The 24,822-nt window shown below is 33.2% G+C and overlaps 4 protein-coding genes and 1 long non-coding RNA gene across 6 annotated transcripts; 3 read left to right on the top strand and 2 right to left on the bottom strand.

The window, feature by feature from the left end:
• Window positions 1-1,725: 1,725 nt before the first annotated feature.
• LOC146910147 (phospholipase A1-Igamma2, chloroplastic-like) lies at window positions 1,726-5,183 on the top strand. Its single transcript, XM_085730429.1, has 3 exons — window positions 1,726-2,368; window positions 2,617-3,289; window positions 4,655-5,183. The coding sequence occupies exons 1-3, from the start codon at window positions 1,783-1,785 to the stop codon at window positions 4,905-4,907; spliced, it is 1,512 nt and encodes a 503-aa protein (XP_085586555.1). The 5' UTR covers window positions 1,726-1,782; the 3' UTR covers window positions 4,908-5,183.
• Window positions 5,184-5,789: 606 nt separating this feature from the next.
• LOC146910148 (uncharacterized) lies at window positions 5,790-6,598 on the top strand. The gene is made up of 2 exons (XR_015020559.1): window positions 5,790-5,852; window positions 6,050-6,598. It is a non-coding gene; the product is annotated as an uncharacterized LOC146910148 (long non-coding RNA).
• A 937-nt stretch (window positions 6,599-7,535) lies between these two features.
• On the top strand, window positions 7,536-12,141 carry LOC146910149 (phospholipase A1-Igamma2, chloroplastic-like). The gene is made up of 3 exons (XM_085730430.1): window positions 7,536-8,177; window positions 8,419-9,091; window positions 11,182-12,141. Exons 1-3 carry the CDS (start codon window positions 7,592-7,594, stop codon window positions 11,432-11,434), a joined length of 1,512 nt encoding a protein of 503 aa, XP_085586556.1. The 5' UTR covers window positions 7,536-7,591; the 3' UTR covers window positions 11,435-12,141.
• A 1,578-nt stretch (window positions 12,142-13,719) lies between these two features.
• LOC146910150 (photosystem II reaction center W protein, chloroplastic-like) lies at window positions 13,720-14,395 on the bottom strand. The gene is made up of 2 exons (XM_085730431.1): window positions 14,236-14,395; window positions 13,720-14,144 (listed from the first exon to the last, which is right to left on the bottom strand). The coding sequence occupies exons 1-2, from the start codon at window positions 14,330-14,332 to the stop codon at window positions 13,831-13,833; spliced, it is 411 nt and encodes a 136-aa protein (XP_085586557.1). The 5' UTR covers window positions 14,333-14,395; the 3' UTR covers window positions 13,720-13,830.
• A 459-nt stretch (window positions 14,396-14,854) lies between these two features.
• LOC146910151 (putative galacturonosyltransferase 6) lies at window positions 14,855-22,092 on the bottom strand. 2 transcript variants are annotated; one of them, XM_085730428.1, is made up of 9 exons: window positions 21,784-22,092; window positions 21,651-21,685; window positions 21,450-21,491; window positions 21,200-21,347; window positions 20,920-21,086; window positions 18,997-19,313; window positions 18,277-18,634; window positions 15,948-16,463; window positions 14,855-15,530 (listed from the first exon to the last, which is right to left on the bottom strand). In XM_085730428.1, exons 1-9 carry the CDS (start codon window positions 21,893-21,895, stop codon window positions 15,255-15,257), a joined length of 1,971 nt encoding a protein of 656 aa, XP_085586554.1. In that variant the 5' UTR covers window positions 21,896-22,092; the 3' UTR covers window positions 14,855-15,254. The 2 variants fall into 2 exon arrangements, with proteins under 2 accessions (XP_085586554.1, XP_085586553.1); XM_085730427.1 differs by having other exon boundaries at window positions 20,920-21,092.
• Between the last annotated feature and the right edge of the window lie 2,730 nt (window positions 22,093-24,822).

Consider the following 24,822-nt stretch of genomic DNA (forward strand, 5'->3'; position numbering starts at 1 on the left):
ATTAATAAAATATTATCTAAAAGTAACATTGATTACGTTAGTTTAGTATATGATTTTGTATCTTAAAAAGTATGAAAATTTTGATTAAAATTAAAATAAAATAATTTTACCAAAGTATTATTATAACCTTTAAAAGAATCTCATTAAAATGTCTTAGACCTCAATATATGCTAGACCGACCTTGCTTTAAGGTATCTAAAAATTCACCTCTTTCCATTTATTTAAAATAGTTTTTTCTTTCTTTCTTCCGAATATGATGCTTTTATTCTTGTAAATTAGTTCAGGTCATTGCCAATTGTTTTAATTGATTGATAGTGTTGTGGTCCTCTTTTAACCTCCATATATTCCAATGACTTGATGCCAATTTTTGTACAATAAACTCAAAGGTGATTAACTGCATTTGCAATATAGGAGAAAGTAGTAGAAACTAAACTAAAATGGTTCGCGTTTATTTAGTTGCGTAATTCCATCTGCATGCACGGAAGCTCTATCCAGAAGCTAAAAAAATGTGCACGGATTTTACTTTGAACGTCCACTATAATTTACCCTAAAATAATCCAATTTAATTTTTTATTTGTTACATACTGTTAACTTTATAGATCGTACGTCCCCATAAACTTGACCCTGTTGTTAATGACATTACATAATATATGCATGAGTTCGAGTTAGAACTCTGGACACCAAACTTATTCACTTTAACAAATAAACTTTCAACTAAACACTTATTTACTTTAACAAATGAATTTTCAGCCGTAAACTATTTGACAAAAACTAAATTTTATGAGATCAAAGGACATGTCGTCATCATATAACAAAAAAAAAGGACGTGTTGTTTGTCATCATATCACAAGTTGCTGAAAACATTGAAAAAATCTGTAATTATCCTTTTTAGTTTTTTTTTTTATTTAAAGTGTTGACAAATTGATTGATTGTTATTATAAAGAAAAACATTAAACTGATAAGTAAGTTATAATCTCGTTCATAACCCTCCAAATTTTAGGGAAAAATTACTTTTGTAATTTGAAATTCGATCGAGAGATAAGTAAAGTTTGAAAAAAAATTATTCTACCAAAATATCGAACTTGAATTGTTTCGAACAATTGATATTGCATAGTCTGTCCGCGTGAGCATAACTCAGTTGGTTTGGACAATGCATAATATATGCAAGGTCCGGGGTTCGAACCCCGGCCACCACAAAAAAAATTGATATTGCATAGTCTTTAATATCTATTTATATTTTTTTTTATTAAGTATTGATTTTTTTTTTGAGGGATTTATTAAGTATTGATTATAAAACATATGTTGTTATTATTATTATTACTTTTTCTCCCTAAAAACAACTAATACTACTTTCTCATTGAATAATCTAAAATGTAGATTTTTGCTTATAATAGTGACCGGGATGTAATTTTTAAAATATCGCAACAAATATAAGTATCATGCAATCAAATAGCGACAATTATTATGTCGGGCAAAGGTTTAAACTTGCTTCCTCCCTTCTCATTATTTGGTAGGTGTATTATTGACCCACTAGACTTTTTCCAAACAAAAAAAAAAATCAAAAATATATCACGTGCCATAGAAAATCAGACATTTGATCATTTTGATCTTTATTTTCCAGTTTTACTTTTTTTTTTTTTTTTTATTTTACAGATTTTAAAATAAAGGAATTACATGAGCCATTATTATTTTTCTATAAATAGCATACCATATTCTTTTTTATTTGCCTACTCAATTCAGCAAGACTCCAGCTCCAAACTCCATCTTCATTCTCACTCCAACATGGCTGCATCAATCTCTAACATGTTCATAGCCTTTCCCAAATCCGAATCCACTTTCTTCTTCGGATTCAATTCCAACCACCTCAAATTCCAAACAACAAACCCACAAACCCTAACAACAAAAAAACTCACCACAAAATGTTCCGCATCCCAAATCAACACCATTACACAACTCCAATCACAAAACACAAAACAATCATCAAAACTAACCGAACTTCCCATAGAAAAAGCATGGCGAAAAATCCACGGTGAAGATGATTGGGTTGGACTTCTAGATCCAATGGACCCAATAATGCGATCCGAACTAATCCGTTACGGAGAAAAGTCCCAAGCCTGTTATGATGCATTTGATTTTGATCCATATTCAAAATATTGTGGTAGTTGCAAACACCCACACCTTGAATTTTTCCCATCGTTAGATCTTCCACACATAGGGTATGACGTAACACGCTACCTATATGCCACAGCAAATGTTAACGTCCCAGATTTCTTTAAGAAATCTCGATGGCCAGATAAATATTGGAGCGAACACGCGAATTGGATGGGATACATAGCCGTTTCAAACGATGAAGCAACACAAAAAATCGGTGTGTGATTAACGTTTACAAATGTACTTTTGACTAAATGTTACTCCCTCATGCATGTATTAAATATATATAAGAAATAATTGGTCAAAGAAAATTGATGTATTTAGTCCAAAATTTGAACTAAATATATCAACTTCACTTGATCAATTTATGAGTATATTTTGAGATCGGAAAATATATTTTGCAAATGAACTTTTGGTTAAAAAAAATTAGTTTTCCCTAATGTTATTTATGTTTGAAACTAACAGGTCGCAGAGACATTGTTATTGCTTGGCGAGGAACCGTTACTCATGTCGAATGGGTAGCCAATCTTCAAAATTACCTTAAACCTCTTTACCAAGATATTCCTTGTCCGGACAACGACGTTCGAGTAGAAGCAGGTTTTCTCGATATGTACACCGATAGACTCAAAAAAGACGGTTATTGTAAATATTCCGCAAGAGAACAAGTTTTAGGGGAAGTGAGAAGGTTGTTAGCGAAATTTCCTGATGAAGAAGTTAGTATTACGTTAACGGGACATAGTTTAGGAAGTGCTATGGCTACATTAAGTGCGTTTGATATAGCAGAAACAGGGTTAAATGTTAGGGAAAATGGTGAAAAAATCCATGTTTCTGTTTTTTCATTTTCTGGACCTAGGGTTGGGAACATGAAATTTAAAGGGAGATTGGAGAAACATTTAGGGGTTAAGATTTTGAGGGTTCATAATAAGCATGATATGGTGCCAAAGTCACCAGGGTTTCTTATTAATGAGAAATCGCCTGAGTGGTTATTAAAGTTTGCTGAGGATATTGATATTCCATGGTGTTATACTCATGTTGGAGTTGAGTTAGAGTTGGACCACAAAATTTCTCCATTTTTGAATCCTAACGCTGATGCTGCATGTGCTCATAACTTGGAGGCCCACTTGCACATACTCGATGGGTAAGTCTTTTTTGTTTTCAACTCAAACAGACCAATTACGTATTTGCATGTGCATCTTTACTTTCTTCGATTGAATTGATTGATAGGAGCTACAGTTACCATTTTTAGAAATATTTAAAAATAATTTTATAACTATTATTATTTTTCAAGATAGAATTAATTTATGTCAACACTACCATATTTTTATATTTGGAATCACTTTTTATTCTTTCTTCAGTTAAATTTTTTTACCCCTTGAATAGTAAGCCCAATGAGTTGTTGAAAGATCGAAAAATCCAAATTTTAATACTATTTTTTTATTTTTTTTTTGAAATAAATTCAAACTAAAAAATTTAAATATGGGGGTACAAATACAATCTTTTTTTTTTAACAAATTATAGAGACATCTTTTATTTTTTTTTAAGCAAAAAGATTATGGGGTAAAAATGATTACAAAGTTTAGAGCAGAAAGCACATAAAAGGGGACCAGTTGTCCGGCAAGAATCCTATTTCAAAACCGAACAAATGTTTTTCGTTATTTATGGCGTCTAGTGGTTGAGTGAAACCAGTAGAATTGAAAATCAAATCATGTTTTTAACATTAACACTAACACACAACGATGATCAGGACCAGACATATATAGTGTAAAAAAAAAAGGGACCACAAAGAGACCTCCATTCCGACCTATCCACTTCACGGTCACTGTCTTAAGTTAAATATAAGTCACAAAAAAAGATTGTGAGTATTTGATTTTTTAATAGGATTTTTTAGCAATGATATTTTGTATCAAAGCAATAAAAAAAACTACTACTAATGTTTTACCAAATAAAATTACTAGCTATGTTTTATAATTAATCTTTGTAGAAGTGTTAAATAGATGACTATTACTTAATAATTAAATGTATCATTCTAAGTCCCCGTGAACTTAGCTCAGTTGTCAGGGACAAATGCATAATATATGAAGGGGCAGGGGGTTCGAACCCCAGACACACCACTTCTCCATATTTAAAATGTGTGAGCTCCAGTCACTAGGCTACTTGACCAAAAAAATGTATCATTCTAAAAAAAAGTATCATTTAAAAGTGTAAAGACTTTTTCATTAAATTATTTAAAAGAAATATTTGACGTTATTTAAAAATGATACAAAAGATTATTTGTGATTTGTTGATGGTGTAAAAAATGAAACTTGTAGTTAATTATTTTAATGTTTATAATTTTTTTTTTTTTTTTGAAGAATAATGTTTATAATTTTGGCAGCAATAGTTAAATCATGTTTCCCCACGACCTATGAATCAAAAGCAACAAATTTATGTTAACTATTTTTGAATGGCAAAATTTGTATATATGGGCAAAATATTGATAAAGTATAACTTTGATGATGAGCAGGTACCATGGGAGCAACCGTGGATATGAAGCAACCACTAATAGGGACATTGCTTTGGTGAATAAGGCTTGTGACTTTGTGAAAGATGAGCACTCTGTGCCACCAAATTGGAGGCAAGATTTGAATAGGAATATGGTGAAGACCGAAGATGGACGTTGGGTGCTGGCTCAACGCCCACAACTTGCAGATACTCATCATGAAGACATTGAGCCTTATCTCTCTCAGATAGGACTCATCTCTTCATCTAATAAATAAATAAAAGCTAGTTGATTGAATACTGTAATTTTTGGAGCATTTGAATGTGAAGCTGAGTATATGCTATACTACTGTATAGTATTAGTGAAAAAAATGTGCATTAGACCAACGTACACTCTCCAAGCATCCTTAATGCATCAAATTGTGAAACTAGGCCACTTACATCCATCAAGTTCCCTTTAAAAGTAACTTGGTTTCTACCTAGCTAAAGTAACTTGTTTTTTTTTTTATTTTTTTATTTCTTTGTTAAATATATTTGTGACATGTTTATTATTATTCTTTTAGCGGTGTTATATCTTTAAAAAGGAAGTATCATGATCTCTACAATAATAAAGAGCAGACAATCACAATGCACTATTTTTTTATGGTGGTTGGGTTTGAATTCTAATCCTTGCATATATTATGCATTGCTCCTACCCACTGAGTTAAGTACATGATGACATCACAATGCACTATTTATCACAATACACCATGCAATAAACACTTGCCAGTTGTGTCGGGAAAATTTTGCTACACCTATCTCTCCTTAGAAATATCATTTTCCTTTTTTTTTTTTTTTTAAAGAATTCTTAAACTTTCTTTACGTGTTTCTCTTTCTTTTCATACCCTGTTCTTAGTTCCAGCAACCGAACATTCCGGTATTGCAATGGATAAAGCCTCAGAAAAATGATTCATTCCTTTTTCGGCACGATGCCTATTTGTATTTACTATTTATTTAATATCTTGAAAATTGCTTTTCTAACATTTAAAACTTCATAATAACACATGTAAACGACGTTTTTACCCCCATCGGTTGTTAACTACCGCTGGATTGATTCGGCGGTAGTTAACTACCGTTCCAAGTATACAGCACAAAAAAAAAAAAATTTGCTCAAGCGGTAGTTAACCACCGTGGAGCATGTATATAGCAAATTTTTCTAATATTTGGATAACGGAATACAAGAAGTATGATTACCATTGTTCATATCCATAAGCATGTTGATTTGATCAATTCTAGTAACGATCTATTGTGTTTACGTGCTTCTAATTGTCGCACTCCATCTCGATCTCTTTATTACATCTGCAATCCTTTATGGTTATTGTTCAATTATTTTAACAACAATTATTAAAACCCATTTCTTCTTATTCTTCTTCAATTTCAGCCATTCCTCCTTCAACTTCATCATCACTCGCATGGCTTGCTGATATCACCACAACAATCACAACAGAAGGAGGAGATGGACCCATTGAAATCCCATATGATTCAATTCCTTCTCTTCTCTCCTCCAACAGTACAAAATTTGGCCCAAAAAAATCAATATACATCCAATTGGAAAAGAATTTGTGGAAAAGAATATGGGCTATGTTATTTGTGATTCAATTGGAAACACATCCAATTGTGGTTTCTTTGTATTTTGATTTTGTATGCATAAAGTTTTTGTTGTGGATATTGAATTGAGAGAGTTTCGGTTTGGAGAAAAATGAAGAAAAAAATGGAATGAAAAAAATGAGAAAGTTGTGAGGAGGATGAATTCAGCGGTAGTTAACTACCGCTGGCACCAGCGGCAGTTAACTGCCGGCGGTTTTTCAAACTGTAGTAAACTACCGTTGGGGTAAAAACGTCATTTACTTGTGTCAAAAGGAAATATTCATTGTCAAAAAACAATTTTCATATATCTTTCAATAAATAAAACATTCATAAAAATTAGTCACACTATTCCACGTGAACCGCGCACCAGTTATTATATTATTTATAACAACATCCTGATTCGTGGGGGCGTGTTTCTGTCTTTCTGAATGAATCTGATACTGCCATGCCCTGCTCTATCTCAAGTCCATACTCGGTCATTTGCATTCATATTTATTTCCATGACAAAAGTTTATTAAATAAAACTTACTTAAAGCATTTTATGATCCTTTATTATTTATATTTCCATGCAAATACATTGGTACCATAATGCTTGGTTCAATAATAATACAATGTCATATTTTCTCAACAAAAAAAAAATACAATGTCATATTATATTTCTTTATTAATTTATTTAAAAATAAAATCAATTTTTGAATGAGTTACATACGGTGTACGGATATACAACCAAACTTCAAAGCAACACTAACCTAAGCTAAGGCCAACAAGACAATTGTAATTTAACTTTTAATTGGTAGTGTTATGGTGTGGTCCATTTTAACCTTCATATATTTCAATTAACTTGATGTCAATTTTTGTACAATAGTGCTTTGATCATAAACTCGAAGGTGATTGATTAATTGCATTTGCAATATAGGAGTACTAGTCCTAAACTAAAAGCATTATCTTGCCATCCATTGCCTTTAATCATACATGATAAAATAAAAATAAAAAGTAGTACGAAATTAAAGTAAAATAGTTCACGTTTATTTCTTGCTTTAGAGGAATTCCATCTGCATGCACGGAAGCTTTGTCCTTGTCCGGAAGCTAAACATGTGCGCGGATTTAACTTTTAACATCCAATTTAATTTAATTTTTTTTTTATCATACTGCTACTATTAACTTTACGAGATCAAAGGAGATGTCATCGTCATATCACAAAACAGATTTTCTAAATAATAAATTACGTGAACCATTATTATTTTTCTATAAATAGCACACCATACATCCTTTTTTTATTCACTTAATCAATTCAAGAAGACTCTAGCTCCAACTCCATCTTCATTCTTACTCTAACATGGCTGTATCAATCTCAAACATGCTCATAGCCTTTCCCAAATCCGAATCCACTTTCTTCTTCGGATCCAACTCCAACCACCTCAAATTCCAAACAACACAACCAATAACCCTAACAACAAAAAAACTCACCACAAAATGCACCACAACCCAATCCAACACCATCACACAACTCCAATCACAACCCACAAAACAATCATCAAAACTTACTGAACTACCAATCGAAAAGGCATGGCGCAAAATCCACGGTGAAGATGATTGGGTTGGCCTTTTGAATCCAATGGATCCAATAATGCGATCTGAACTAATCCGTTATGGAGAGATGTCCCAAGCCTGTTATGATGCATTTGATTTTGATCCATATTCAAAATATTGTGGTAGTTGCAAACACCCACACCTTGAATTTTTCCCATCGTTAGATCTTCCACACATAGGGTATGACGTGACACGCTACCTCTACGCCACAGCAAATGTTAACGTCCCAGATTTCTTTAAGAAATCTCGATGGCCAGATAAATATTGGAGCGAACACGCAAATTGGATGGGATACATAGCCGTTTCAAACGATGAAACAACAAAACAGATAGGTGTGTGGATTAACGTTTCCAAAATATTTTTGAGTGGATGTTACTCCCTCCACTATATATCAAATATAAGAAATAATTGGTAAAAAAAAGTTTATGTATTTAGTCCAAAATTTGAACTACTATATGCAACTTCACTTGACCAATTTCTTTGTATACTTTATATAGGAAAAAATATTTTGCAAATGAACTCTTAATTAAAATAACGAGTTTTCCCTAACGATGTTTATGTTTGGAACTACAGGTCGTAGAGACGTCGTCGTTGCTTGGCGAGGTACTGTGACTCATGTTGAATGGGTAGCCAATCTTCAAAATTTTCTTAAACCTATTTACCAAGACATTCCTTGTCCAGACAACGATGTTCGAGTAGAAGCAGGTTTTCTTGATATGTACACCGATAGACAAACAAAAGACGGTTATTGCAAATATTCTGCTAGAGAACAAGTTTTAGGAGAAGTGAAAAGGTTGTTAGAGAAATTTCCTAATGAAGAAGTTAGTATTACGTTAACGGGACATAGTTTAGGGAGTGCTATGGCAACATTAAGTGCGTTTGATATAGCAGAAACACGGTTAAATGTTAGGGAAAATGGTGAAAAAATCCATGTTTCTGTTTTTTCATTTTCTGGACCTAGGGTTGGGAACGTGAAATTTAAAGGGAGATTGGAGAAACATTTAGGGGTTAAGATTTTGAGGGTTCATAATAAGCATGATATGGTGCCAAAGTCACCAGGGTTTCTTATTAATGAGAAATCGCCTGAGTGGTTATTAAAGTTTGCTGAGGATATTGATATTCCATGGTGTTACACTCATGTTGGAGTTGAGTTAGAGTTGGACCACAAGATTTCTCCATTTTTGAATCCTAATGCTGATGCTGCATGTGCTCATAACTTGGAGGCCCACTTGCACATACTCGATGGGTAAGTCTTTCTGTCATCAACTTAATTAGTCCAACCACGTATTTTGCATGTGCATCTCTAGTTTCTTTGATTGATGATAGGTAATAAACATTTTTAAAAATATAAATGTATATTTTAAATATTTAATTTATGTACATCATCATAAAAAATTATAACATATGCATATCCAATGGTGCATTGATCCATGACTAAAAAAGATATACGTTGTCACAATATTTAACGAGCATGATAAATCGCGTGTTTTTAAATAATAATAAAATGATTTGAAATAAAAAAATATTAAGGGAGGAGGTAATATTGGCAAAGACGCCAATTAATTACTGTAATATACTATAGTTCAATGATATTTGAGTTTAAGTTTGTTCGGTTATGCCTTAACAAAAATTGACTTTGAATGATTTGATTTTGTAAAAAACATTTTTCTTAAAAATTAGTTAAATGTGAAGTATGATGAACGATAAAATTTGATTAAATCATATATACATACCAAAAATGCAAATCCTCATTCCAAATCAATTAGAAATTGGGTTGCACTTCGATGACTCTGTGTTTAGTGATTTTGATGACTTTGTCTCTATCTCTTTTTTAATCAATAATTATCTTTCATCAAAATAATTTATTTTAATTATTTATCTATGACACTCTTTCATATAAAATACACTAAAGTCACCCAAATATTTTCCGAGAAATAATATATGAGCATCTATGTTGCAACAACTATTTTAACAACCTATGAATATAAGGTATATTTTTGTAAAAGCATCATGTTTTGAATCTTTTTTTCCTTTTACTTTTATGACAATACCCTATATTGTCAAAATTGTTATTGTGAATTAGAAACTCATATCATTTCTCTTGTGTGAATGGCTAAAAAAATTTATCGATCGTTATCTATCGTGTCCGGGGGTTTGAGGGGGACCATGACCAATTAGACACTTTAACACGCAACAATGATCTTCAGGACTAGAAAGAGGTCCCCTTACGGACCTATCATAGGTCACCGTCCTTAGATATTAAATCACAAAAAAAAATGCGAGTGTTTACTTAACAATTAAATTACTACCTATATTTTATTTAATCTGTATAGAAGAGTTAAATAAATGAGTAGTATTACTTTAACAATTATTTTTATTTCTGCCAGTTATTTAATAAACTGAAATTTAATTACTGCGTACTAGGTAATGACAAAAGTTTATAGAGATTCAATTAAATTTTACTGTTATATTATGTTATAGAAAGAACATGGTAGATAATTCATCTATTTAATATCAAACAAAATAGACACATTCTCTAGAGTGGATAATTCGGATGTCTTTGTGGAGTGGATAATTCGGCTGTGTTTATAGAGGATGACACCTTTAAAAGGACCCTCTTTTTTCACTTTTTCATAATTGTAATGATATTTTGACATCCATTTGATGATAACTTTGTTGACAACCTTGTTTTTCTCACTTCTTATTGGTCAAAAACAATGGAGAGAGAAAAAGTAAGAGAGAGGATAACAACATCATGTGAGTATGAGAGAGAAAGTTGTCCAAAAGTTGTCAAAAAGTGGTTGTCAAAATATCATTTCTCTTTTCATAAACCCAACTTAATAAATTAATTAAAAACAATCAAAAAAATTTCTTTTGAAATAACATTCAACAATCAAATGTTTTTGAAATATAATGACATAGAATTACCGGTAAGACCTATTTAATAAATTTTCATGAGGTGTCGAGTTGGAAAAATTAGATACTTATTAGATATTGGTATTAAAAAACTATAAAATAGGTCAAGTATACATGAGAGACCCACTTAAACATTTAAATGAGTGCGCTATATGCGGATGCTCTTGTTTTTTAAAATATATTCTCATATGCCTATCGTTTTCATTGGTATGGGCGGATAATATAAAGATTTGTTTACATTACCAACCAATTCATACGAAATATGGTTTATGATTGGTTGACGGTTTATCAAAGTTAGTCTCAATTATATCATATAATTGAGTGTCATATAAAAAAAATTATACTGTTAACTATTTTTGAATGGCAAAATTTGTATATATGGGCAAAATATTAATAAAGTATAACTTTGATGATGAGCAGGTACCATGGGAGCAACCGTGGATATGAAGCGACAACTAAAAGGGACATTGCTTTGGTGAATAAGGCTTGTGACTTTGTGAAAGATGAGCACTCTGTGCCACCAAATTGGAGGCAAGATTTGAATAGGAATATGGTGAAGACCGAAGATGGACGTTGGGTGCTGGCTCAACGCCCACAACTTGCAGATACTCATCATGAAGACATTGAGCCTTATCTCTCCCAGATAGGACTCATCTCTTCATCTAATAAATAAATAAAAGCTAGTTGATTGAATGAATGGATCCATGTGATAAACTGATAATGATATATATAGAGTGGTAACATACTGTAATTGTTGGAGCATTTGAATCTTCTCCGAAGCTGATTATGCTATACTACTGTAGTATTAGACAAAAAATGTGCATTAAAGTGTTTACAAATGTAATTCGGAAAGAAATCCTTTTTTATATGTTTGTTAGAATATAAGGATGAGTGATGATGGAAAATAACAACCGAGGATCAGTCTTTGTAATATTGTTGTGCCATATTGATATACCGCTTGAAAAAGAAAAAAAAGCAGTTCCCTAAATAAGTAGTTAATTAAATATATAATACTATACTTATCCAAGTTGTGCATCATGTCGTTCCTCGCTATGGTTTGCTTGTGTTCGAGTAATATGGGAAACAAGAAATTAGAGAGTTTTCCAGGACAAAGTCATTTAGATACCTATAGTTGATGAGCGACTGAAATTTATGTCTTGGAATTGACTTTGATTATAAAGTTCCGAGATCAACTATTCAGACGCTCAACGGATATTAATCCATTGCTTTGTTTGGTGTATAGAGGGTAAATGGTAGGAGCAGAGTGCATTTTGTTATGATAAGAGACTTGGTTGTGAGGTCTGTGTATCGGCCAGACTGTGGTGGGATTAATGTTATAATGATTTTGACATGTTTGGCTTGGTGCATAAGGTCATCCCACTTATTTTTGCAGAACTTAAAGGTTGTAACGGTGAATGTTGATTAGGGAATGGGGTGTTAAATAAAGTCAGATTTGGCTTGGAGATATAAAGTGGTACTCTTAATTTAATCAAGAAAATAGTTGTTATTGGTTCTGTGAAATTGTGGATAGTAGATCTTCTCTATGTTTGGCGCGCGCTGGAGTTGTGAGCATTGGGTGGACTGCGTTGTTTGGCCTGCATAATTTTGCAGCTGGGAATTCTGCTCAAAAACTCTCGGTCATTTGGCAGTAAGAGAAAACAAGTTTTTGTCAGTTCAGTGATTAGTAAAGATTTATGGTGAATTAATGCAATGTAGCAATATAAACACTATGAATTAATGCAATACTAATGCTCAAAAGTAATTTGATCAACATTATGGTGAATTTTGCTAAAAAAAAATATGATGAATTCAGCCTCTTTTAGGAATATACAGTGTAGTCATCTTAGAGGAACAATATTAATTCCATGCTTTCCTAAGAAATGATACAACTTTTGTGACCTCTTCCCATCTTTATGTAGTTGTTCAGCACCTAATTGTTTGCCCGCTCGATCATTAAGAGCACCTTCACCCTTTGTGCTCGACGCTTGGGGATTGTTTTCGCTACCAAATGAAAGTTGTCCCCATTTTCTTATGATCTAAAGTCATAAGGCCCATGAAGTAGCCTGTCTCACATCTTATATAAAGATCATAGTTTGCCTAATCAAGGTATCTCTTATTCTACTGCTCATTTAACTATATTATGCTTAGACTGACTTTGCATTCGGAGTGCCTTTTGATAGTTCCTCCCCTACGGTCCAACACTGCCACTGCAGTTCGCTAGAGATCTACCACCTCCAACCTCACTTGAGGTTGATTAATGTTTTGACAAGAACAATATAATTTCTCTACTCTCTTACTCCCTTTTTAATTAGGAAGTCAACGCAAATGAACGTGACAATCTGCAATGTTTGGAACACACAAAATCACACTTGCATTTGTAGCTTGGTGTCTGAAAGATTGGCTCTCACAAAGAGTGTATAGAACCTCTAATCCAAGTCCAACACCCTGTATATTTTTCATTTTGAGGATCTTAAGTGAATCTCACTCGTACATATGATACTTTTTTGGAAACTTAAACATATCATCTCTCCAATTCAATACTCAATTTTTTTTTTACTAAATCAATTTCATCATTAACTCACATTGACGTCCTTATATTTCATCAACATTTTAACATAATTTTGACACTATATATGGCCTACACACCCATCCATAAGATAAGTACTATCCATTCTGATTATCATTTGATGAAACTAATATAATGATGAGTGCTTGTAAACAGCGGTGCTTAAGGGAATCACTCATAAGAATTTGGCATGTGCAAGTATAATAAAGCATATATAGACTGAATAATTGAAATCAGGTTGTTCGTTGCTAAATTGACATTAATTATGTTTTTTTTATAACTTGGATTGGATGTAATGATTTTGTTTAACTTTGATCTCCCATGAACCCACAAATTGATTTGATACATCATGTGAGTAATCCATAACAAAGAAAGAATCTGCTATTTGAAAGTACCAGAAAAGAGAAATTAGAATTTAGAATAAATACACAAGGAATAGTTTTTTAATACAACAAAAAAGGACTGAACTGTGCAATTTCTAAGGTGCATATCCTTCTGGGGTTTTATAGAGACAACCCAGAATCTTCATCCTCATCAAGGGAGGAAGCGTAGATAAAATAGAGAGTCCATATAAGACCAAAGACACCAAACAAGATCCAACCAAGAAGATTGTTGCTAAGTCCAAAGGGAAGGCCAGTTCCTTCAGTGCTCATTCTCTCATCTACCAAAGCCATGGCTGCTGGGCTTGACAAGGTTGCAGCAGAGATAGCTGCTATCAAGGATGCTCCCATTCCTATGTTTGACCTGCTTCCTTGCACATCAGGTTTTCCCTCAATGGAACATCTCACTCTTCCAACCTTAGCTATTGATGGCAATCCTATACAATTTATGTTTGAAAGAAATGAATTGCTATGTCATTTTATTTGATGAAGATGAAATTGTTGGTTGATTCACTAGGAAAAACTTACCAACAATGGTCTGGGATGGGACTCCAAGAGGTTGCTTGTGCACAAAACCTGTGCGGATGATTGAAGATGTTGAGGTGCCAGCAATAATGGTTGCCATTTTCCTTGAATGTAGATTCAGGTATGAGAGTATGGATAGGCAACTTATTTGCTTAATTCAGACAAATGGGCAAATATGTTGTAATATTAGTTTATTAGCATTGGTGCATTGTCAACCTATGCACCACACAGCGTGGATAGAATGAAAAATGAAACACGTTGTTAGATATCCATATCTGCAAATACCCAATTAATTTTATCCACGTGTCACATTATATGTGTGGTGTCCAGTAATACATCACTTGCACAACCATATAACCAGAAGACAGTAAGCAGTAAATTCATGAACAAATAAGACATTTCGCAATGATTAATTTGACAGAAAAAGTAACTGGTTTGAAGTTTTGTGAGTATTTCGTCAAAATAATATGATGGTGACAATATTCTTACAAAAATTAAATATAAAAAACCTAAAAAGTATTCCTAAATATAATTAACATTATACGAACAGTAGTTGAATACCCGCCACTTTCCAGCTTCATGTAACAGGAAAAACAAGCACAAAGCATCATTGACTCTACAATTGAAATGAAAGCAATAATTTCAATATTTATGCAAATCTGTCCTCCAAAGTAAAACATAACTTTGACGTCTAGTCCATGTGAAATTGGCGTAAACTAATGGCAAACTGTGGTGGCATAACCTGTAATAGAGCATGGGAATGCATTATTTACACAACAATGAATGTCATCTCCAAACATCTAAAATGTCTATTGTAAGTCTTATTTCATCTTTTGTGCCACTAATACAAATAGCTAATTTTCTAAAAGAATATGTGTGTGAAAATTCTGCAACCTATGAAGGGCTTTACAACAAGAATTGCCAAGAACAAGAAAGAATCAACTACAGCATATGCAGGCAATCAATGTGCCAACAAACTAGTCAAACAGGACCAGCCAAGTAGAGTAATTTTAGATGTTGAGCTACGCCTGGATATTGCAGCGTCGCAAAAGTGGGTGGAAGGACTTCATAAATTTTGACCAATAACTCTTGTATCTTCCCAGCCCAATATCCATCCATGGCTTCCTGATTCCATCGTAGTGTATAACAGCAGCCTGCTCAATCTTATTTGTATCGATGCCCGAGTCATAACCAAGGCCAAGAATGTGCCACCGTCTGTCCAAAATCATAATCCTGTTATAGAAGGTGAGCCAGCCTAATGGCAGACTGCCAGTGTTAAACAATGGCATATTGGAACCCTGCAATTAATTACCCATAGAAATTCACATTAGATTAGCATTGCATCAGAACTACATAAAATATGCATTTCAGCTCTATCTTATGCAATTTAAACAGTAACTTCGACACATTCCCCATTCGAATCAAAATTAGAGATGCCAAAACATAGCTTTGGATAACAAATCTAAGTGGCTGTTTGGTTTCAGATTTTTTTCCTTTCTTATTTCTTACTTTTAATTACAGAGAGACGCCTTTAAATTTTATTCTTTAACAAGAAACAGTGAAAGCATTAAAAAAAAAGGTTGTTTAAAGTCTAAATTACTTAACCAATGCTAGGACCCACCCAGATATTTTGGGGACAGGACAGGTATAAACTAGTTACACCAAACATAGAGAAAAGAACCATAAGCATATCATAATGTTTTATTTAAGCATACCCTTTGCAAATATTTGTGATATACACCAGTTAAATTATGTCGCCTCCATTGCTGCAAATCAAACAAGTTCATCCCAAATGCCCATGTGCAAGCATTGACATCAAACCTCTTTGCAATGTATGGATCTGAGAAGTTTATGAACATATCCATCCTGCGAAATGAAGTTTCACCTTCCTGACAAGTCCCAACTCCTGCAATTACTTTTCTATTCATGTTAATATTCCATAGTGTGCTAAGATCTTGTTGCACCACCACATCATGATCAAACAACAAAATCTTATTTATAGTGGGGAAGATATCTGGCAGGTAGAAACGGAGGTAGTTCAATTCAGAAGTATATCTTGGATCACTGGAATTTTGTTTCTTGAATGTATTGTACTCGGACAGCCATTCAAAATTGTCTATGTTTTGTACGTGGACGGTGGCTTTTCCAGGAGGGTTTAATAAGAACCACATTGAGATTGCAGGAAAGTTGAGTGAATTTGTCACTATATGAAAAACAAGTTTTTCCTGTTCCTGCAATTTAAAAGTCATTGTCAAGCTTTCTTGCCACTATATATACAGACTTAATACTTCTAAGTAGATCTAATATAGCTTTCCAATCTTGTGTCTCTTGTATTTGCTAAAATTTAGACACTTTCATAAATTTAGTGTAACAATAGTTATAAGATAGTTCTTCAAGAGCAGTAAAGAAATTGAGAAATTGTTAAATGTCAAAAAAGAAAGGAGGTACCTCAAAGATTATTTTGTATGGTATTGAATATAGGGAAAAAATACTCATATTTGGTGGTCTCAAATATAAGAACATTTAATTAAACTCACTATATTAAATGATGCCATTCTAAAATACCCTAAATTAGTACAAATTTTATTTTCCAATGACTCTAATTCTCATGAAACAAGTTCCTATGAATGACACTTTTGAGAATGCACGTTTTTTTATGAGATCAAGAATGTTGTGAAAGTGACTCAAAATTGGAGTTTCTGGAAACTGCCAAAATCGGGGCCCGAATTGTGCAGTCCGGGGCCTGAATTTGGCTGTGTTTTTCAGCCTTTTCTTCACGTAAAAAATCGGTGGCCAAAGAGCAAAATCGGGGCTCGATTTTGCCAGCAAAAAATAAAACAGAAACGTATTTTCGGGATTAGATTTGTTCCAGTTTTTTGAGGGATACTTTTATTATAAATATAGACCTTGTATCAGATGTAAACCTTGAGGTAGAGTCTGAAAACAAGGGTTTAGAAACAAACAACAAACTAGGGTTTAGAGAGGTTTCTCTAAGCGGGAGACACTATGGTTGGGTTGATTCACCTTGGGAAACACTATTAGGATCGAGTCTCTTGGTCGAGGGAAGAGATTGGGACTTTGGGTAGAATTAGGTTTGAAGACTTATTCTTGTAACCTTTTGATATCTCTTTTGTAAAGTTACTCATGATTATAGTGGAACCCCGGACTAGGTCAGTATTGGACGAAACTGGGTAAACAAATTTTCGTGTGTTCTCTCTTCTTTTCTCCTGTTGTTTTCTACTTTTGCTTGTGTTTATAACTGTCACCCACTTGTTTTGGTTGCTTGATTATTTTGCTCCACACATCAAGTATTTTATTGGTGTGATTTTTTTCAACGAATTCACAACAAAGAAGATTAAATGCATTTAACTAAATTTTTAATAAGTCTGAGGTTAAGTACTTTGGCTTGTAATCAAAATCAGAGGGAATATGTTTTATTAGAGATGCTCTGACATTTCCATTATGAAATATGTTTATCTTTTCTTGCACTTTTACTTGTTTGATTGCTTGATGGAGGGAAAATGTTTTATTAGAGATGCTCAGATATTTCATTATGGAAGATGATTGTACATTTTTTTGTGCTCTTACTGGTTTGATTGCATGATTGTGCAAGTAAAAATTTTTTTGCACTCTACAGCAACTAAAACTGAAAAATCTAAGATAATTCTTCTCTCAAAGCTTTAGAGAAGTAAACTTAAAATTGCACTCAAAAGAGATAAAAATGGAATGCCAACTAAAATGCATCCATGGTCAATGAAGGATAAAAAGGAGATCAAGTTGAATTGTTCATTCTCAGTTCTCACCACTTCGTCCTATAATCACCCACTTCAATCGTAAAGAATGACCGTGAAGAAACTACTAAGGGACTTGAGGGCCATCACTTGTCCAAAGCAAACCACCAGGGCACAAACTTAAAAATAACTTGATAGCTAAATTAACTAACATTGAATTTGCTAGGATCGTTTCCTTTTTCACGACGAAACAACTGAATCAAAAGAAAGAAACAAAATTGAAATCATTTTCAAAAAAGGCATCAACATTTACCTTGGCAGTAGATACAGTGGAGTTAACGACCACTCCACATGCCAGAACATTGTCAGAGAAGACGGCATAATGATAAAGTTCCGTACCATCAATCTTATTTTCATTTGGCAGCTTTCTCTCCTCAAGGCTCAGGGCAAAGTAATCAGCAGTTAGTTGCATAGAAAGACAGTGAAGACCTTTTGGGGTGGTCCTTGCAGCAAGATGAGCAAGATGTGTTACTTCATGTTGCTGAGATCGAACTTGTTCTTCAGCATTATGATTCATCGCACGGAGCTTAGCAGCCATAGCAGTGCAGTCTGGGTAAGCACGGTTGGCTTTAGACAGGGAAGCCTCCATGTGTCTCATTTTCTGCAAAGCACTGTGAACTTCACTTGTTTTCAGATTGAAAATACCCCCATATTCTTTTAACATCTTATGTTACAAAAATTCAACAAGAATGTTCTCTCCATCATTAATTTTGCACTGAAAGACCACACTATTTTCACAGATTGGAATTTGAACTTTTGAGAAAAAGTTTAAGTTTTTATCACTCCAATTCTAATTTCTTATACTGAACTGAAATTTGTACATTGTTTGCTTTAATCAGCACAGGGGATGTAAAAAGACCAAAGCATCAGTATCAGTAATGTTTTCTCTACAGACTTGTACATCGTATATGATAAATACAAGTAATAATTGCTGAACAAAATGCAAGTCGAAAAATTACTGAGAATACTTTACCTCCTTGAAAGATCTGAATCTTTGGTAGCTTCTCCAACTGCACGCTCCATCTCTCTAATTCTAAGCTTCAACTCCTTCACCAAGTGTGAGTTGCTGTTTGGTGGAGCAAAGCCCAAGTATGCTCTGGCTCTAATAATTTGATCCTTAATCTCCATAACAGTCTGATTTGTCACTCTGCGAGACTGATGACGTGAAATCTGATGGTGTCGGTTTACTGTCAAACCAGATTGTTTTTCTTTCAGTTTAATATTCTCATCTGTCTTTCTTTGAGAGCGACTTTGTATAATCTGATTGTCCGTAACTGTTGAATTAAACTTCTGAAAATAAAAGAAATTCCGAAAAGTTGATATTAGATTACACGAGTAAGTTTCTCCACAATCTATTTTGTAATTTTAAATTGAACGTGCAAACACACATATAAAGTTTGGCAACTAGAATCAATATTATTTCTTTGTATATATAATTTGTTTTCCTGCCAACTAAATATCTATGAGCCTGGTTAAAAGCATGGAGATGCAAAGTAAATACAACCTCTTGTTCCGTATATACTATTTCTTTGAATATATAATTCGTTTTCCTGCCAACTAAAGATCTATGAGTCTAGTTAAAAGTATGGAGATGCAAAACAAATACAACTTGTCCCATAATATAAGAAAGGATGAGCTTTTTTGGATATAATTATAAGAAAAGCCAAAAATTTTAACATGTATTAATTTCTGAAATTACTTTGATATCTTTTCTTTGTTTACTAGAAATACAATTATTCTCCATGTGAGTGTGAAAACGTTTTATGTCAGGATTATATTTAGAACGAACTTTCAAAATTGAAACATAAGTCAAGCTCCTTGGCCTGGATGATTTTTGCTTTTTTCTTATAAATAGGACTAGAGGGAGTAAATAACATGTGCTTATGAATGAAATACATAAATAAAATGTGTGATAAACACATGTCATTTATAACTATTTCCTCAATCTGTTTTAAATTACTCCAAATAGCAGATCAGCTCACATCTGGACATGAATATAAAAGCCAACATAGTAAACCAATAAGACCTTTTTATAGTCCAACAAAATTAGGTTTGCTTCAATTATAGAAACTAATCACTTTAGAAACTGATCAAAAAATTCCAATACTCTGCCTAAATCATAAATTTCATGCTATGTCCATAAAAAACCTCATGAATTACTGATTTGCCAAAGTCCTTCAAACTCTAACTAAACCTTCCCACTTAGCTAGCGATTAGGCACAGATAAAACCAACCACTAGGGACAAACTCAGATTTGATAGTGTTGAAGTAAAATAGAGAGCAATCAAAGGAATCAATCTCAAGTTGATTGTCCAACAAAATCTCAGAATGAAACCAACATGAGATTATGCTTTTTGATAACTTTAAATCCAAAGTATAAGATCAGCAAGTAATAAAACTTTCCTGTCTATAGTGAAACATGTTACAGAGCAGTTAAGTAAACCTGAATTGCCGTATTAAAATTTGCACAAAGAAATCAGATGATAAATGCAATCTATAAGAGGTTGAGCAAAAAAGTCCAAGTTTATGACCCAACTTCTTATCATGAATAACATTTACATTAGGCCAGAGAAATTGATGTCTGAAAAATAAAAACCTCAGGCAACAGCTCTTAGATCAGACGAGTTTTTATATGTCAATATTAACTGTCATTAAATGCACCCATAGCATTTTTCATAACATTTGCGATTAAACTTTAAAGAAATGAAGTGATATTGACAGACAAGAAGATTATATCTTTGCGAGCTCTGCAACTTCCTTTAGGGAACAACTTTGTGCTAAGTTTTAACTTCTTTTTTTTTTGGCAATCGCTAAATTTTAACTTTTAGAACAGGAAAATAGTAATCGTGCAGCCTCATGTTTATAAGGGCAGAAATTCAAAAGAATTAATCCAAACCTGATCTCTCTCCGTGGAGGACAATCCTTTATGCTGAGCTTCCTGGTCTTGTGTATCATCCTTGGAGGCCAATATTTTCTGCTGAGATTCCAGGTCCTGTGTTTCATCAGTGGAGGACAATCCTTTCTGTCGATCTTCCTGGTCTTGTGTTTCATCATGGTCGAATTCTGAAACTTGATCGCAATTAAAAAAAAAAAATCAGAAAGTAACATCATTGTTGAGTATTTCAGTGGCATTAAGTGGACCACGAAAATTGAGAAATGCAGCGAGGGATACAAACCATTTTTTTCCAACAAATTATTTCTGGTCCCCTCAATTTTAGACTCCTCAGAATCATTACTGTTTTCTGAACCGTCACTTAACTTTGTGCCAACATCATTTTCTTTATAAACAACTTGTTTTGGCTCTTCTAATTCTTCTGAGTCTTCCTGAATTGCAAAAATAGACCCAAATCACAAGCAAAAGTTAGATATATTTATTTATTTTCCAATTCAGTGAAATAAGATTTTATGTTTTATCCATTGCATTACCTGTTCTATAGCATTTAACTTTAAAGGATCTGTTCTGTATTTCTGCAACAAAAAAAAAAAACAAATAACAATTAATTCAATTTCAGAAGCAGCAGAGCATTCAAAGTGGTAGAAAGTAACTTTAGAAAATAAAACATGTTAGTAAATATGTTAGTAAACGAAATTAGTTCCTAAAGTATGAAATGAAATGAAGAATCTTACAACACTGGATAAATCATCAAGAAAATCTCTTCGACCTGAAATAGAATTGAATAAAAAAAATAAATGAAAAAGAGAGAGAGAGAGGAAATAGAAGAAATAGAGAAGTAAGAAGAATTAGAGGTAGGTACCATACCATCGCGAGTGAGACCTTGAAGGCGGCGAGAAACGAAAACAATAGGAGTGGCGACGGAGAGAGAAAGGAGACAGAGGATCAAAATCCTCTGCCACCGTTGAGATTGCTTCATCGATGATTGATCGTCGCCAACCACATTTCACGCTAATTGCGATCACAAACACACAATTCGATGCGTTGAATACAAGTAACTAAACGCAGAACCTAGGGTTTCTTTCTCCTTTCTTTCAGTTATTCGCTTTTGCGCTTTTTAGAGAGAGAGAGGGAGAGAGGTGCAGCTCCTTCATGAATCATCCATGTTCGTGCCTTGTTAAAAATTTCTCACTCTCTCTTTTTATTCTTTTTTTTTTTTTTTTTTTGTTATTACCAAATTTTTTTGGTTGACAGTATTTATACTTTGGGTTGCCTCGAGATTCGTTACCGCCAAGTAGGACACGGGAGAAGAACTGAAAATGGGAATAAAATAATAGAAGCGCTACTTTTTTTATTTCATTTTTTTATTTATATATTTATTTATTATTTTTGGGACTTATTAATAGTTGAGAAGCAGTACTTAAACTGTTGTATCATGGAGATGATGAGGATGATGATGATAGATATGAGCTGTCGTTGATGTGACGCTCTATTGGTCATACATACATACTCATATGAATATGATGCCATACAACATTCAATCATCTCTACCAGCAATCACGGTATAAAGTTTGCACTTTCAAATGACCATAACTTGTAGAAAATTAAATAAAATTGCTAACAAGGGTGATCTAGAGTGATTAGCAACGTAGGTATGTTGAACAACAATAAGATGAGATGCAAAGTGGAATATTTGTAAGCACTTTGACGCCAAGTTAATGAGAGAATAAGATGAGAACTTGTGTACCTTGTATTTGTGATGAATGATGTTGAGTGTAAAGTTGTTAGATGGTTGATGACCGTTATAGTGTAGCGCGCTATCAATGTCGACCTCAAACCCATTAGGTGTCATCAAGGTGTTTTAGAATGGAGGATTTTTTACTAATCTTTTGAGAAATTGGTGAGACCGAAAGATTCAAAGTTATTGGATTTGACTTGGTCGAATGGACATATTCAGGGCAGAGTGTTATTGGACTTTATATTCATAAAATTTAAAGTTAAGATTCTCTCCAATTTTTTCATCACCAATATTTAAAACTATAAATAGAATAATGTGGCATTTGATGAATAAGGGTAGGAATAGATTAGACCGAGTTAGGCTTTACGACACGTAAGTTCTGTCAAAATTTGTAAGGCTTAAGTCTGACCGACGGTTTATCATATGCTTATTTTTTAGGCATGAGTCTGACCTTCTGAAAGTCTGATACAGGTTGTTAGTTTGTTTAAAAATCTATTTCATATGAAGATTAAATAAGTATTGTGATCTAAATTTAAGAGGTGTGTTATATGAACAACCATTTGAGTGACAACTTTTATGTGCCCGTTTGGTTCAGCTTTGAATATAATTGATTCTGAGAGAATTGATTCTGATAGAATTGATTCTGACAGAATTGATTCTGAGAGAATTGATTTATGTTTGGATACAATTATGTAGAATTGATTAAACAAAATGATTTATGTTTGGATGCAATTATGTAGAATTGCTTTTGAATGTATAATTACTAAAATAGACATAGCTAAAGGAGAATTGATAAAGAATGAGAATTGATAAAGGGCAATAAAGTAAAATAACATGTTGTAATAATAAAATATACGAACCTATACACGTTGTTCAAGGAGAATTGATTCTAGAAAAGCTAGAAGCTAGGATTTGTAGCTTCATGGAGAATTGCTTTTGGAGGATAAAAGCAATTCTGAAAAGCTGAACCAAACACGTTGTTTTTGGCTAGAATTGCTTTTGGCACTGTAGAGAATTGATTTTGGGCTAGAATTGCTTCTCAGAAGCCAAACCAAACATCCATTATGACAACCACTAATTTACAAAGGAAAGTAGATAGTGACACGGAAACCAAAGCAATAGATAGAGAAAGTAAAAAAATAATGTGAGTATGAGAGATAAAGTTGTCACATAGGTTGTCACAAAATGGTTGTCAAAATATCATTTCTCAAATTTAAAGGCTTAAATATGCCTTTAGTCCCTGCACTTTCATCAGATTTTGGCATTGGTCCCTACACTTTTTTTTGTTTGGAATTGATCCCTGCACTTTGTAAAAATACTGGTATTGGTCCCTCTGTTAACTTTCTGTTAAAAAAAAACACAAAACTATTGGTATTGGTCCTGCACTTTGTAAAAATATTGGTATTGGTCCCTGCACTTGGTAAAAATATTGGTATTGGTGCCACGTGGCATGAAATGATTGGGTCACGTGGCACTCCGTTAATTTTGTGTTTTTTTTTTTAACAGAAAGTTAACAGAGGGACCAATACCAATATTTTTACAAAGTGCAGGGACCAATGCCAAACAAAAAAAAAGTGCAGGGACCAATACCAAAATCTGATGAAAGTGCAGGGACCAATGACACATTTAAACCAAATTTAAATAGATTGTTTAAGTAATAAGATCAATCTATTTAGGGGTAGTAGTTTTATTTTGATAAAATATTATAGCTGTTTTTAGGCAAAAAATTATAGCTTCATGAAATGCATTCTATTTTTTGTGTTAAAATAAATAAATAAATACGTTTTATTTTTACCTCTCTCTAATAATCGGTGTCTTCCTTCTCTTTTGCTTTTGAGACAAAATCTTTAGGTGTATCTTCTTAAAATGAAAAAAAATGAGTTTTATTTAACGTAGTACATTGGGTCCGTGTTCTCTATCTGATAGGGTCATAAATTTGTCGTGCTACTTTCCTTGCTGTGCGGTCCATTTCACGTTTCATATCTGCCAATGAAGCCAAAATGATAAACTTACCCGAAAAGGCAAACAACATCATCATTCGTTAGAAATACTTGTAGTTGTGGATGGTTGTTTCTGTTGTGCAAATTAAAAACAAACCAAGCATCCAATTTATGGTTTTTTGAGTGAATGCCACCCTTCCTAACAATTGTGACTAGTTTTGAGAAAAA

This window comes from Medicago sativa, chromosome 7 (genome assembly GCF_051527215.1).
Source record: "Medicago sativa cultivar Bolivia chromosome 7, Bolivia_mono, whole genome shotgun sequence".
NCBI lineage: Eukaryota > Viridiplantae > Streptophyta > Magnoliopsida > Fabales > Fabaceae > Medicago > Medicago sativa.